General features: G+C 51.6%; 1 protein-coding gene across 3 annotated transcripts in view; it reads right to left on the minus strand.

Annotated features, from left to right (window-relative positions):
* Positions 1 to 8,342: 8,342 nt before the first annotated feature.
* KLF8 (KLF transcription factor 8) overlaps positions 8,343 to 16,186 on the minus strand; it is an 89,861-nt gene continuing 82,017 nt past the window's right edge. For all 3 annotated transcript variants that reach the window (XM_048863689.2, XM_048863690.2, XM_048863688.2), the window contains one exon: positions 8,343 to 11,396. In XM_048863689.2, coding sequence (XP_048719646.1) covers positions 11,215 to 11,396 — 182 coding nt within the window. In that variant the 3' untranslated portion in view covers positions 8,343 to 11,214. The remainder of the gene's footprint in view (positions 11,397 to 16,186) is intronic.

Below are 16,186 nucleotides of genomic sequence, written 5' to 3' on the forward strand. Positions count from 1 at the left end.
GGGGCGGAGGAGCTTTTCCCAGAATCACTGAGGATCTGCCAGACACTTCTCGCTGGTCGCATACCCTCCCCCGCTGCTACCGCCATCAGTCACACCTTAAAGCCAGCACGGTTACCTGTGGCCAGAGGTTTGGGAGCAATGCTACAAGCCACCTTGAGCTGGATTTTAAAAGGCATGGAGAAACCCTGGATCCAGTTGTAGTCACTGGGCATGGGGGTTGCATGGTACTTCTGAAAGTCACCCTCCCTTCCCCCTCCGGAATTGATGCACCCACGAATCACTGGCCATGACTGAGACTTTGGGTGTAAACCTCTTGCAGCTGGAGCCAGGCCTGCCCTGCCCCCATTAGCCTCATTTCAGTTGGGTCTCAGGTTGGACAGTTTGCCTAGTAGTAAGTGCTCTGCCTTCAGTTCCCTCACCTGGCCCCTCCCACCCACTTGTGCCAAGGCAGCTGGCTCTGCCCTTGCAGGGATGGGGTCTTTCCAGTCACCCTAGCATCAGCTACCCGCAACTTCAGCCTCATAAGCACTCAGCTGGCAGGTTCCTGGGGAAGGGGCTGGGAGTGGGATGCTGAAGCCAACCCAGCACCTGAGCGGCCAGAGTGCTGCACAGAAATGTTGTCTAGTGGGCTACAAGGAGGCCCCGTGTTCTAATCCCAGCTGTGACACTGATTCCCTCTAGGTCCTGGGGAAAGTGGCTTGAGCTCCCCCTGCCTGGGCTTCCCTCTCCGTAAAATAGGGATAACATTGCATCCCCGGTAGCCAGTGCTGCATGTGAGGTTAAAGATCTGCCATAGTCCCCCATAGTGGACTACTGAATCCTGAAGTTATTGTTTAATCTGTGAAGTGCTTTGAGATTCACTGATGAAAAGCCCTTAGAGACGGGCAAAGAATGATCATTAATTATTACAGTGTTGGGCACAGAGATCAAAAGCGTTTAAAAGAACCCACCCATTTCATAGGATATTTATGGCAAAAACTTCTGCAACATTCAGACCGTTTGGTCCCTTCTGCGCTGAGACAGAGCCGCAGGAGCAGGCCTGGGGTTATATTTCCTCTCCCATAGCCAGAGTACGTGGGACTGAATTGTTTAGAATCTCATAGACTTTGTCAGAAAGGACCATCATGAGCATCTAATCTGACCTCCTGCACATCACAGGCACAGAATGTCCCACTCCTGAAATAGACCCCTAACATCTGGCTGAGTTACCGAAGTCCTCAAATCATGGTTTAAAGACTTCAAGTTACAGAGAATCCACCATTTACTCTAGTTCAAACTTGCAAGTGACCCGTGCCCCCATGCTACAGAGGAAGGCGAACCCCTCCCCCACTCCTGGGTCTCTGCCAAGCTGACCCGAGGGAAAATTCCAAATATGGTGATCAGTTAGACCCCGAGCATGTGGGCAAGACCCACCAGGCAGCTCCCTGGGAACAAATTCTCTATAGTAAGACAAAGTCCTCCCCATCTCATGTCCCAGCACCAGCTGTTGGAGATATTTGCTGCTGGCAGTCGCAGATGGGCTACATGCCATTGTAGGCTGTCTAGTCCTACCATCCCCTCCATAAACTTATCACACACAGTCCTGAAGCCAGTTAGGGTTTTTGCCCTCCTTTGGAAGGCTGTTCCAGTCCTTCACTCCTTTGATGCTTTGTCTAGCCTGTGCTCGACAGGCACAGGCCAAAGCCTGGTTTGATGGAGGTTGGCCTAACCCACATTTAAATACAGATGGGCTCTCGAATTCAAAGTTTACTACATTCAGATCCACGCTTTGAGGGTTCGGGTCTATCTCAGCTTTTAAGCTAATTCTGCCAAACTGGGTTTCATCCCCAGGGTATATGGGATGGGACGTGCCTAGTGAAAACAGATGCCCTGGACTCAGGGCTCGGCTGGAAGGAAGGGAGAGAGATCTGCAGAGAGTGGGACTAGCCTTATTAATCATTTTTAAGGCTGCATATTTCCTCTCCATCTGGCTTGGTTCATGGGAGAGGACAGTGGAAAACAACTGGCTCCATCTCTGTGACAGTCAGTGACGTCCCCTGCCCCCTTTCAAAAACTATTAACCATGTCCCCGCAGGATGGCCTGTCTGAAGTTCAAGGACACTTTGGCCTTGCCTACTCTTAGATTTCCCCCCCACCCTGCAAGTTTACCGGTGTGGCTCCCGGCAGCTCAGCACCAGCCATAGCTGGAAGGGTGGAAAGTCCCTGTGCCTCCCAGGTACCACCGTACCATCTAAGCCTGCTCTGCATAAGCAGGGCCGGCTCTCGGCACCAGCAAAACAACCAGGTGCTTGGGGCGGCACATTTCTAGGGACGGCCTTTCGGCGCCGGCAATGCCGCCCCTAGAAACGTGCCCTCAGCTCGCCTCCGCTCCGCCTCCGCCCGCTCCCCTGAGCGCGCCGCCGCCGCTCGGCTTCTGCCCTGTTCCTCCCTCCCAGGCTTGCCACTGTTCGGCGCGGCAAGCCTGGGAGGGAGGAAAAGCCGAGCGGCGGCGCGCTCGGGGGAGGAGGTGGTGGTGGAGCGGAGACGAGCTAGGGCGGGTCGGGGGGTTGCGGTGGGGGAGCCACAGGAAGCAATGGGGGGGGGAATGCGGCACGCCCGGGGGAGGAGGCGGGGCCAGGGATTGGGGAAGGGGCGGAGTCAGGGCGGAGCCGGGGGGGGGGCACGAAAAAAAAGCAGGGGCAGCCAAAATTTTTTTTGCTTGGGGCGGCAAAAATCCTAGAGCTGGCCCTGAGCCTAAGATCAGACAGCACGGTGAGCAAACGGCCCCTAGCCCCCTACCCCACGCCCACTGGCCGGAGCACTGCTGAAGCTGCCCCAGCAGTAGCAGTGGGGGGACTCTTTTTCAAAATCTTGGTGGAGGCCCAGCCTGTACACTCCAGCCTTGCTAGAGGACGGGGCAGTGTTGGAATCAGGACAGCAGACAACCGTGCCGCGAGCCGGTCTCCAGCCCTGGCTGTACCTGTGGTGACGACAGACCCTCAGAGCAGAGACTAGTGGTGTCCCAGAGTCCCCAGCAGCCAAGTGTCTCTCAGCCCTGCAAAGAGCCGGAAGGTGCTGTGAATGCTACTTCGCCTTGACTTCCTGCAGGAATGAAGACGTTGCCAGAGTCGGTCCCCAGCCGTGAAGAGCAGCAAGTCCTGCGTTAGGCTGGATTGCCCTGCCATGGCGCAGCCTGCCTGATGGGGTGGGAGGAGACAGGGAAAGGCAGCTGGAGCGAATGGGGTTCCTGACACTACAGGATGGGGAGGCCCAGTCTCCACCCCAATCACCGCTAGAATACCCCAGCGGGAGCAGAGGAGGGGGAATTATAGGCAGTCATGTGGGGGATGGGGGTTCAGACAGCGGGTAGGTCTCTGTAAAGGGATGGAGGTTGGGCTTGGCCTAGATCATCCCCAAAGGGGAAGCAGCCAAATCCCCACGTCTCTGCTCAGGCTGCACTATCATGGACATCCAGGGGAGTTGCAGGTGCTCAGTCCTGGGGGCTCCTCTGAATGAGCTGATATCCTATTGTCGGCAACAGCAGGCCCAAGCCCGACCCAGCGTGGAGCGCCCTCAGCTTCCACTGATGTTACTGGGAGAAGCAGCATGAGCCGCTTGGTAGAGTCCTGGCCTGGGACTCAGGAGAGCTCTGCCGCTGACCTACTGTGTGACCTTCCCTACTCTGTGCCTTAGTTTCCCTTCCTAGCCTGCACCTGTCTTGCCTAGTTAGCCTGTAAGCCCTTTGGAGCAGGGACTTGCTCGCCATGTGTATGTTCAGCACCTACAGCAAAGTCCTGGAGGGAGCCTCTAGAAAACTACTGTACAATAACGAACAGATGTTCAGTGCATCTCAGGATCAAGGTATGAAGCCAGAAAGGCATTTGGAAATGAAATTCCTGCCCTCTATGGAAAATGAAGCCATCAGCATCCTGGCTGGGGGGTAGGGAGCAGTATTCCAACATCCTTTGAAACTATCAAAGGGGCAGCCAGCTCCCAGGGCCTCTTTCCCAGGGTTTGGGATGTGCCCATGGCATACTAGGACAGGACTTCGGGAGCTTAGTCCATGCTGGGAGGATACTCAGGCAGTGCAGCTGTGATCGATGTGCCCTTAAGTATGGAGTCCCAATATGTCTGTAGAAGTAGATCCCAGTAGCTGGGGATATAAGAGGGCTAAGATCCCATTGGAAGGAAAAATAAAACAACGTTCCCAAGTTTAAAATACCATTTTATTAATTAAAAACAAAAAAACAAAAAAACAGTACAACAATCAAACTGGATAAGATCACTCAATACACAGGGTCACAACAACCATCCCATCCAAACCACTTCATCTTCTCTGGGCTGTAGGAGAGCAAGGCCCCAAAAGAGGGTTGAGGGCAGGGGAAGGAGCGATTGCTTGGTCATGCAAACCTACTGCAGGCTTTTACTCTTCCAATCAGTCTTTCTGTAGGGCTAGGATCTGGCTCAGAGCCACTACTGAACTTACCGTTTGCAGGGTGGGCTTGTGTTCCATATGACACATCACTAAAATAATGGACCCAGGGAAAGGTAAGGAGCAGCAGCAGAAAGGATGCAGAGATAGAGATCGGCTAAAACAAATCCACAGCGCGCAGGGAAAGAACTAACCATGAACAGAAAACTCAACCAGAATCGCGACAACACAGAGCCAGCCAAATCTGCGTTCCCAGCATGTTTCACTGGTGCCATTAACTCTCTGATCACCAGTTAGTAACAACACACATTAAATGCCACACCAGTAGGGCCAAGAGGATCTCCCAGGCGGGGCTGGGAACACAACCCAATTGGAGGTGGTGGAAGAGCGGTTTTGGTTTGATCCAAAAATAAGAGCAAAACCCAAGAATTTGGGGAGCTGATTTACATACCCGCCCCCTCCCCTGATGCCAACAACTAGGGCATAAAGGGTCCTTGACAGAGAACAGTGAGGGGCCAGATTTACACAAAGCACCCCCCCGCTGAAGGCAAGCTCAGTGAGGTGCTTCTCTCAGGGCGGATGATGCCAGAGGCAGCTAGTGGGGCAGGGCTGGGGAATCAGGTCTGAGCTGCTGGGGGCGGCGGTCCCATTGCAGCTTCTCAGCTGTCTGGGAAGCACCAGACCCAGGAAGCCAGTATGATGCACAGCTGGAAAGGCGAGGGTTTTGAATGGCGTCACATGCCACTTGCACTAAGCGTCCATCATTGCAGCCTTCACATCGCCTGCAGCCCACACAAGCCCACGGCACGCGCGCACTTCGTTATAAGTTATTTAATATTAAAAATAAAATAATAATACTTTTCACTTCATAGCACCTTTCATCCAAGGATCTCAAAGCACTTTGCAAATATCGAAGGAAGCCTCACAACACCCCTGTGAGGTAGGTTAAGTATTATTATCCCCATTTGACAGATGGGGAAAACTGAGGCACAGAGAAAAAATGACTTGCCCAAGGTCACACCGCACGTCTGCGGCAGAGCTGGGAATAGAACCAGGAGTCCTGAGCCCTGCGTTTCTGCTCTAAACACTAGAGAGAATGGTCTTACCAAGTGAAAGTTGGAGAAAGGCCCAGATCCTCACACATGTTTAGGCGCCTAACTTCCATTGATACTAAATACCTGGGAGAATCTGGGCCCAAGGGGATCTGCCCCTGTTCAAGTCCCATCGCATGCAACTCACATTTGGACCACAACATGTGAAGAGTGTGATCCCCAAAAGCTCCAGCCCTCACCCAATTTCTGTGGTGGGACAGGGGTAGGATAGGAGTGGTGGGGGCTTTGCTCAGACTGCACCCACAACCCCATTGTGGCTGGATGTTCCTGCAGCTCAAGTAACCAGCACTGACATTGTTCACTGATGCTTACGCTGAATGTCATCACTTCAGAGTTACAGGTTTCAGAGTAACAGCCGTCTTAGTCTGTATTCGCAAAAAGAAAAGGAGTACTTGTGGCACCTTAGAGACTAACCAATTTATTTGAGCATAAGCTTTCGTGAGCTGCTCACGAAAGCTTATGCTCAAATAAATTGGTTAGTCTCTAAGGTGCCACAAGTACTCCTTTTCTTTTTATTTCAGAGTTAATGGCCCATGGATGGGTGAGGCAGTTCACACCTCTGCAAGCTCTAATTTCCCGGTCATGTATCTATTGAGTCAGGGACGCAATACTGGATCAGAAGATGCAGGAGACCTGCTCAACCCCAGCTCACACAGCCACTGAGAAAGCGCCAGGTTTGCCTCATCCCCCTCCATTGCATTTTCCCTTCTGAGCCATGTGCAAGCGGAAGCAGAAGTTAAGTACCCCAGCTGGCTTCAAATTGGGAGAAAGCACGGTCTGATTGTTCAGGCATGCCAACAGACGATACCCTAAACAGCACACATCTACTCTGCCTTGGAGCAGATGGGGTGCAGCAAGCACTGTCTACAGACATAACCAAGTTTCAAAACACTGCTGGTAAGTTTGATTTGGGCCCAAGTGTGTTGGAAACAGGGTGATTGGGGGCGGGGCTCCAATTCAAGACAGCTTAAAGGGGCTTGGAAGTGCTCAAAACCCACCTCTGGAAATCAGGCCCCTTTAAAAGGACTCTAAAGCTGGTCAATTCTAAAAACTGAGGCACCCAAAGTGACTTTTGAAAATCTTGACTGGTATTTTCATTCCCACGTGGCACAGAAAAACCCCAGAGTTATAATCAGGGCAAGAAACTCAGTTCTAACCCTGGTAAATATCTAGACAAGAACCCGGGGCCTTAACCTTCCCCCCACCCCAGTGTAAAGAGGCAAAAAAGCAATCCGCACTGAAACAAATCATATTTCATAACAGTTTAAACACACCGAGTCTATCTACACCGCAGTAAAAGGCCCACGACATGGCCGCAGCAGGCCTGGGTCAGCTGACTTAGGCTCATGGAGGTCGGGCTGCAGTACTATAAAATTGCAGTGTAGACATTAGGGCCGGAGCCCGAGCTCTGAGACCCCGCGAGGGGGGTGGGCTCTGAGACTTGGTGCTGCAGGTTTTTAATCACAGTGTAGACATTCCCAAGGGGCCAAATCCTCTGCTGGTGTAAAACTGTCAGCGGTCTATTGACTTCCATGGAACTATGACCATTGACACCAGCTGAGGATCTGGGCCCAGACTATCCAAGGTATTTAGGGGCCTAACACCCATTGATTTCAATGAGAGAAAAGCATCTAAAGACTTTAGAGGATCTGGGCCCTGGCCCGTAGGGCCCAGTTATCTGAGATTCTCAGCACCCACAACTCAACTGAATCCATGGGAGTGTGGGTGGGCTTGGGGACTACTTTGAAAATCAGGCTCCTGATTATTTTATTTTTCGTAGTGTAGACGGGGCAGCGAGGCCTCCAGCGGTCTGTCTTTGCATGCTCCTAGCTACTGAATCCAGCAGGCAGCGGGTTAGTAGTTTAAGGAGAGGAGGGTGGAATAGAGCAACTGAGCAAGGCTAAGAACCAACTCATCAATAACACCATCTTTCAATGTTTGTGTATTACAGCTAGTCACAATTTGTTCTGCATCCCAAAAATTTGTGCATGTCCAAAAACTGTATGTTCTGGAAACTTTTCATGGATGTTTTATTTGAAATGTATCATTTTCCTACTTTTACTTTTCTCCTTTTCTTTTGTTCCCCTTCTTTTCCTCACCCCCTGCCATTTTCAATGGGAACGGGAAAAAATGAGTTTGTTGAAAAAGACAAATTGAGGGGCCTGGGAGAGGAATAGTGAAAATAAATGGGTTCATTTTGAGCCTTGCAAAAAGAAAACAATTTCAAAACTTTTTCACAAAAACAACTCTATTAATAATGTAATCTTGGCTACTAACACCATCTCGGATCATGGTATCCAAAGGCAATTTGAAGCATCCCATTCTTCCCCATATCATCTGAGTCTGTAGGCCGTCTACAGTTCTCGCTGTCTCAACATTGCCAACTCAGGAAGTCAGTTTCACTTCTGGGTTCCCAGCCCTGCAATGTTTGGGCTGCAAACACTTCAAGGGAGGGATTTATTTGTTTAAAGAAATTTTCAAATGTCTACTTCCAAATTCTACTTCCAAAATACTTCCAAATTCTAAATGTAAATGCTATTTTCTTTAGACTTATATTGTTAAAACTCCATAGAAATAGATCTATTGCTCTTAAGTTTTGTAAAAGCCTTTTTTATTTATTTATTGGGGGGGAGGGGGGGTTGAAATCTAAATTTTGGAACCCAAAACTGTGCTTGACAACTTCTTCCCTTTATAGAGATCACGCCGAGAACCAAGAAAGGGGGATCTGTTTTTACTGGATTGAAACTACGGCCTTTTCCCTCCCACCAACCAAAAGACAAAAAAGCCTCTTTTTAAAAGCAAGACACACACCAATAAAATGCATCTACTTTCCATATTATTCCCATGTAGAAAAACGTCAAACAGTTTTGTACAAATATCTCACAGCTCAAGATTTTAAAATATTTCATGGTAAAAATCCCAAAGCAAAGCCTGCCCTGCTCAGACAGAGGGGAGCTACCGTTCCCTTTGCCGTCTCTTGCCCTCCTCGTTTTCTTGTTGTGCTCTGTTGCATGTGTGTACGTGTGTGTTTTGCACGGATGCTCAGGAAACAGCAGACTGAAGAAATTAAAATCAAAACACATGGCCTGTCGGCTTCCCAGATCTCATCTCAGTATTGCCAACCCCGAGCATTCAAAAATCATGAGGTTTTTATAAAACACAATTTGGGGGGGAGGGGGGGGGGTTTCACTTGGAGCCTTTAGAGGTCATATGTTCAAAGTTTGCTCCACAACCAGGAAGATAGGAAAAACTTTGCTCTTCAATGAAAGCTGAGATTGTCACCTGAGTCCAGGACCTGCAGCTTTAAGAAAAACACCAAATACAGCCAGAGTTGGCAACACTGAGGCCAGCCAGGTAACAGGAATGTGGGGGATGGGAAAAGTCTAGGCAGATCTGTGTTCCTGGTAGGCTGAGGATTGAAGTTCAGATGAAATACGTTTACTTCCCCATGGAGCTAGCTGCCAGCTGCAAAGTGACCCAGATGGAATTTCAAATGCCAGCCTGTCTGGAACCTCACCCTAAACAATTGTCCTGCAGCTTCAAGCTTTGGAAAGGGCAGCAGGCCCTGTGGGATTTTCCCTCATGCAGAAAGACTTGTTCACGCCCTTGGAGGAAGGGACAATGCCTGGGGAGATCATTTCAGAGGAGGGCTGACCTGCGTCAGAGGCAGGGCTTGGGATCTCGCTGCATAACCCGCAGGCGGATAGTGGCCACACACCTCTTCCTCCCCTGCTATGGACTGGCTCCAGGTTCCACTGAGGCGCAAAGGAGCTGCAGTGGGTGGCGAGTTGATCAAAACACAGGCACTGACTTTTGGTTTTGCGGGTGGGTGCTCCTCTCCACCCCCTGCCTCCCGTGCGAGCAGCAGGCAGGGCTTCGGAGGGGGGTGGAGGGAGAGAGGCCAAGTGACGGTGGGGCCTCAGGGTGGAGCAGGGGGTGGAGCACAGGTGGGGCCATGGTCCAGGCACCAGGGCCCACAAAAGATTAATCAGGCCCTGCAGCTGCTGGGCAACCCCTATTTTTTTAAGTGGGTGGTTCAGCCCTGGAGCACCCACAGAGTCGGCACCTATGGATCAAGAGCCTTCTTAAATGAAAGGGACACGAGGAAGAAAGAGAACCTGCACAGTGAAATGCAGTTGCGGGGCCTACATGAACTCAGCGCTGAGCTGGACTGGGGAGCAAAGGGGAAACAATGTGATAAGCAGAGCCACTCGCAGCACCAAACATTTAACGGGACTCCCCAGTCTCTCCCCTTCAGCATATACATCATGTCAATACCAGGATTGCTGGCAGACTCTTCGCTTTAGCTGGAACACCAGATCCCTAGCCCAGGCTGGTGGCAGGACGAGGATCCGGTTTGCCTCATCTTGACGATCTTCTCCTTCCCGTCTCCCTCCCCCCACCAATTCCAGCCACTGCACTCGCCCCCTCTCCTGTGGGTGGCACAGAGGCTGTCTGGCAGGCGCACTCCATCCCTGCATTTGCCAAACTCAAATCCACCAGAGAGAAAGATGCAGACACAAAAAGGCGCAACTGGAAAAGCAGCAGGTTCTTAGCTCCGCCCCTGCAGAAGGGAAGGGGAAAAGCAATTCTTAAAAAAAAATATATATATATCAACTGTGCACGGACGTGTGTATTTCCAGCCCCGCAGCCCCCCCAAGATCAAGTCCAAAACGATCCAGTACAGAGCCCCATGAGTCCACGCACAGCACGGGGCCGGCTCAGCCTCTGCAGGCCAGACGAGCAATAGAAAAATGCAACAGTCCGTGTCCAGGCTGCTAGGTTTAAGTTAGAAACATATCTACTGTCCTATTCCTTGGCCCTGCAGCGTGGGCAGAATTCAGGGTCCCCAACCCACCCCCCCCTAAAATCAGATAAAATCATCACAGTTCCGTGTTCCGCAAAGTTTTCCCTTTTCTTTGTTCCTCGGGCCCTCCCTCCTCAGGTAACACCATGAGCCCCTTGTCCTCAAGTAATGAGGCCTCTTCGCTAACGGCCAGTTGCCCATGTGCTCATGAAAGAGAGAGATCAAGCCAAGGCCAGGCGGGCTCTCCAATGCCAGCAGTACCTCAGGGAGTGCAAGGAATCAGCTAGGACAAGCCACGTTTGATGTGTCGTGGAACAGGAGAGATGGCAGCGCCAGCTTCACAGGAACGGAGCCCTATTGCATCAGCCCGTGGGTAGGAGACGGCCAGCCCCTCGCCGTGAGCCAAACCCCCAATCCAACCCCCAGCAGCAGCCTTCTGCCTGCAGCGACGCCGTCCGGCTAGTCTGATTCACTCCCCCAGGCCAGGGTCGTGCTGGGGCTGTGCACGCATGTGCTGGACACCCACGGTGTTTCCTGACCCAGAAGGGGAAGGCAATGTGCAAAAAAAAAAAAATCAAAGCCAGATGAAGAGCTGGGTGCCATTTCGAGGAATCCTGGGGCTTTCCAGCCACTGAAGGAAGGGGAGGAGAACAGAAGAGAAGGAGCAGGGCATCTCTCCAGAGCCTCATTCTAGCTCTCATGTGTGTGGTAGGAGGTCTGCTTTCTCAGGTGTGGGCAGCCACAGGTGCCAAGCTGGCATCCAGCCTGCTGCCAGGCTGAATCAAGCTGGGGACGGTGCCTCCCGTCTCGCAGTCTCTCCGCTGTGGCTGGTGAGGCGGGGGTGGGCAGGCGGGGGGGCAGTGGAGGAGCCGGAGGCCCTCCCCTTACATCATGATGTGCCGCCGGCGGTGCAGGGCCAGGTGGTCCGAGCGCGAGAAGCTGCGGTCACAGTCCGAGCAGCGAAAGGGCTTGATGCCTGTGTGCTTGCGGAAATGCCGGGTGAGCTCGTCGGAGCGGGCAAACTTCCAGGTGCAGCCTTCCCAGGTGCATTTGTACGGCTTCTCTCCTGCACAGGGAGCAGAGGGGACAGCTCAGTGCTTGGGCACACATCAAACTTCTACCTATTATGGCAGCACCCACTGGCCTCTGTCCAAATTAGGCAGTATCTATTAGGTGCATTATGGTATCACCTATGGCTGTCAGCAGAGATCAGGCATTATTACTTACAAGGGGCATCACAGCAGTACCTACAAGCCTTAACCAAGATCAGATATTAAGGCCTGTAGGCTCTTAATTAGTAATAATGCCTGATCTCAGTTATTTATTAAGTGCATTACAGTAGCATTTACCCACAGGCATTTACCTAGATCAGGGCTCCATCCTTGCTGCACAGTCACATGGTGAGGACACAGGCCCTGCCTCTTTCCCCCCGCCCCCCCAGGAAGCACTAGGAATGTCTGCTCTCTCCTGGCTCTGTTGGAAGACCTCAGGGAGGTAGAAGCAATCGGAGCATGCTGTGGCTTGATGGAAGGTGGGAGGCTGTTGAACCTTTAACAAAAACTTCCCTTCTCCAAAATGGTACTTAGTCATTGATGCTAAGCAGATGTAACAACATAAAAATCAATCCACAACAAAAACTGTTATAACCCTCTTGGAACGCCTCTGGGCTGGCATTTCCATCACCTCATGCTGTAGGTCTGCCAGCTCGAGTCTAAACCTGAAGAGCTATCTGAGACACCAGGAGGCTCTGTCAAGACCTAGGCAATCCTGGCTTGAAGGAGCCATGTACCCCTGCAGAGGGTTGTTATTATTGCTGGCATAAGGGAGAGGGGGAGGAGCCTCCATGAGACTGGGGGCTGGAGGAGTTGCTAGGATACTGGAGGGGTGGCTAGGATACTGGCCTGGGTTGCTAGGATACCTGTGTGGGTGGATAAGAGGATGCTGCTATGAGTGTTGTTAGGCTAGCAGGGCAGAGGTGGGAGCAATAGTTAAATGCCCCTTGGCTGCAGGGGTTATGCGCATGCCATGCAAGCATTTCAGAGCATCCGAGTGCTGTTCAAAGCCCCTCTCCCATGATATGAAATGGGGGTAGGCTGGAGAGCAGGGCGACATCCTTTTGTATAGAAATGGATATTTTTGATTATTTTAGGAGGTTTATAACTGAATTTGTTTTCTCTCTCTCCACCTGGGCTCACAATACTGGGACAAAGCAGCTCTCAGGCAGGGGGACATGAAAAAGAAACAGTGCCAAGGAACGCTTTCAGAATTCCCCACAAAGTTCAAAATACATTGTTTGCTAAAACACTTGGCATGATCCAAGATGTAATCGCACCCAAGTGGCTATGGCTGTGTGGACAGAGACCTAGAACTGGACTCAGTTCACTAGGAAGATAATGCACGGAGCAGAGCAACTGGAATGTCAGGTTTTGCCATTTTAGCAACTATACTGCAGAGCCATGTGCTTATTAGGGCCAGAGAAACCCGTGACAGAAGAGGCCTGCTGATTAGCCATTCCTTGGCCAGTGCAGGAAAGTTCTCTACTCCACGTCCCTTATGGCACTGTCTATTCAGGTTAGACTCCATCCCTTCCCTCTATCCCACAGCTCTCCCTGTTGGTTTTAGGAGAGCTACACTCGCATTCTGCCTGCCTTCGCTGAAGTAGGTTCAGTCGGAGAGCGGCTGCAGAGAGTGTCATTAGAAGATGGAGAGGAAGATTGGCACTAGCCTGGGCTGTGGCCCAGCCAGATTCAATTCCCTGCTCTGCCACTGACTTACTGTGTGACCGTGGGTAAGTCACTTAGCCACTCTGTGCCTCAATTTCCCCAGCTGTACAATGGGGATAACAACACTGCCCTACAGCACTCGGATGCTGTAAAAGACTGTCAGCTGGTCAGATGCTGTGGTGATGTGGACCAGAGAAATACCAAAGACAGAAAGGATCAAGCAGTGCAATCCCTGCCTCAGTCTGACTGGGAGCGGGCCGGCTTTCTAAGTCTTGGCTCAAACGGCCTCATCAGCTTCAGGTGGATTTGTGTGGAGTAATGGCGCCATCTCGTGGTCAGACAGATTATTGGAGGAGAGGAAAATCAGGAACAGTCAACATGGATTCACCAAGAGCAAGTCATGCCTGACCAATCTGATTGCCTTCTATGATGAGATAACTGGCTCTGTGGATATGGTGAAAGCGGTGGACGTGATATATCTTGACTTTAGCAAAGCTTTTGATACGGTCTCCTACAGTATTGTTGCCAGCAAGTTAAAAAAGTATGCACTGGATGAATGGACTATAAGGTGGATAGAAAGCTGGCTAGATTGTCAGGCTCAATAGGTAGTGATCAATGGCTCGATGTCTAGTTGGCAGCTGGTATCAAGTGGAGTGCCCCAGGGGTCGGTCCTGGGGCCGATTTTGTTCATCATCTTTACCAATGATCTGGATGATGGGATTAATTGCACCCTCAGCAAGTTCACAGATGACACTAAGCTGGGGGGAGAAGTAGATATGCTGAAGGGTAGGGATAGGGTCCAGAGTGACCTCGACAAATTAGAGGATTGGGCCAAAAGAAATCTGATGAGGTTCAACAAGGACAAGTGCAGAGTCCTGCACTTAGGACGGAAGAATCCCATACTACAGGCTGGGGACCAGCTGGCTAAGCAGCAGTTCTGTAGGAAAGGACTTAGGGGTTACAGTGGACAAAAAGCTGGATATGAGTCAGCAGTGTGCCCTGGTTGCCAAGAAGGCCAATGGCATATTGGGCTGTATTAGTAGGAGCACTGCCAGCAGAGCGAGGGAAGTGATTATTCCCCTTTATTCGGCACTGGTGAGGCGACACCTGGAGTATTGCATCCAGTTTTGGTCCCCCCACTACAGAAGGGACGTGGACAAATTGGAGTCCAGCAGAGGGCAATGAAAATGATTAGGGGACTAGGCCACATGACTTATGAGGAGAGGCTGAGGGAACTGGGGTTATTTAGTCTGCAGAAGAGAAGAGTGAGGGGGGGATTTGATAGCAGCCTTCAATTACCTGAAGGGGGGTTCCAAAGAGGATGGAGCTAGGCTGTTCTCAGTGGTGGCAGATGACAGAACAAGCAGCAATGGTCTCAAGTTGCAGTGGGGGGAGGTCTAGGTTGGATATTCGGAAACACTATTCCACTAGGAGGGTGGTGAAGCACTGGAATGGGTTACCTAGGGAGGTGGTGGAATTTCCATCCTTAGAGGTTTTTAAGGCCTGGCTTGACAAAGCCCTGGCTTGGATGATTTAGTTGGGGTTGGTCCTGCTTTAAGCAGGGGATTGGACTAGATGACCTCCTGAGGTCTCTTCCAACCCTAATATTGTACGATTCTATTATTATAATGCAGTGTTCCCAATGACTCTCTAAAGGAATGGATCTTTCATCCGTGCACCTCATGGATTACGGGATAGGGTCCCAATCCTGCCTTCAGTTACACCCATAAAACCCCCTTCAGAGTTTGGGGGACCCCTTGATCCTACTGAACAACTAATTCAGAGGGGGGAAATCCATCCCCCCCTTCAGAGAGTATGCAGGCTTTCCTGTTTGCAGAGGTCAGCTGCTGGACTGTGGGGGGCGCTGCCCTGAGATGGGGGCAAGGCAAAGAGATGGATGGATGGCTCAACAGCCCCCTGATTTCTGCAGCCCAGGGAGAAGTGCATTTAACAGCCTCCATCCTGAGCTGATCCCCTCAAGGGGAGGGGATGGAGAGGCCGTGACTCCTCGTGCTGCACTGTACGCAGTCCTATACATTACGGCCTCGCCGGGTGGGGCCAGACGCAGCAGCCAGGAGGGACAGCACTGCATTCTCAGTCAAACACATGTGTGTTAGAGGAGGACAAAAGCCCTCCCCCATGAAGCAGAGCAGGGAACAGCCTAGGGGATCATGGTCAGCAAAAATAAATCCCCTTCTTAGTCCCAAAGGGCTAATGGTCCTGATCCTCAAAGGCATTGATTCCGATTGGAGTTAGGTGCCTAAATGCCTTAGAGGATCCAGGACAATATCCCTCCAGTATGACATGCCATATGTCCCAGTTAGCCCACTCCAGCAGCTCATCTGGAAGCCCATGGCACCCAGTCACAAAACTCCTCTTGCCCCCAGGGGATATGAATCTCCTCCCCTGGCCCCCCAGCTCTCAAGGCCACACATTCAAATCCAATTGTAAAGGCTTTCACAGACAACCCAGCACTTGGAAGCTGTGTCCAGAAGGCAGACGTCTGCCCCCTGGTGGTTATCTGAGAACTACACACCCATGCAAGCAGAGCAAGGACAGTACCATACGCAGAGAGAGTCAGGGCCTGTGCAGATTGTGGGCAGGTTGTGAGCCCGGAGCAGCATGGCTCCCTTCGCAATTAACCCTGAGGGCTGGCAGCTGGAATTTCCCTCTAATTAAAAAGCCCCCTTCAACGCAGCCTGGAGTAGGTTGCACATGGCTCACAGCTTTCCAAACTGAGAACCCTGGACTGGAGTCACTGGGCATTTGGGCTCTCCCGGCTGCAGGGCACGGCCCTGCGCCCACTGAGCTGGGCACAGAGAGGCATGAAGCCAAGGTGGAGATAAGCTCAGAGGCCCTTCCTGCCAGACCACAGGATGGACAGGGTCTTGGAGATGCAGGGCATGATCACAGAGTCCCAGAAATGCTGAACTAGGGCACCTCTGGTTTTGTGGGAGGACTTGGTGGGGGTCTCAGCTGTGCTGTCTCTGAGGCTGGAGAGCTCACAAAATGGTTCACTAGCCATTGGAGTTAAACCAAGGTGAACAAAAGTAAGCCAAACTGGGTTGTGTGTTCCCTGTTACCCCACAGCACTGCCCGCCCTCTGCCTCCTCTGGGGATCTCACCCCAAATG

Source organism: Caretta caretta, chromosome 9, assembly GCF_965140235.1.
Source record: "Caretta caretta isolate rCarCar2 chromosome 9, rCarCar1.hap1, whole genome shotgun sequence".
Classification (NCBI taxonomy): domain Eukaryota; kingdom Metazoa; phylum Chordata; order Testudines; family Cheloniidae; genus Caretta; species Caretta caretta.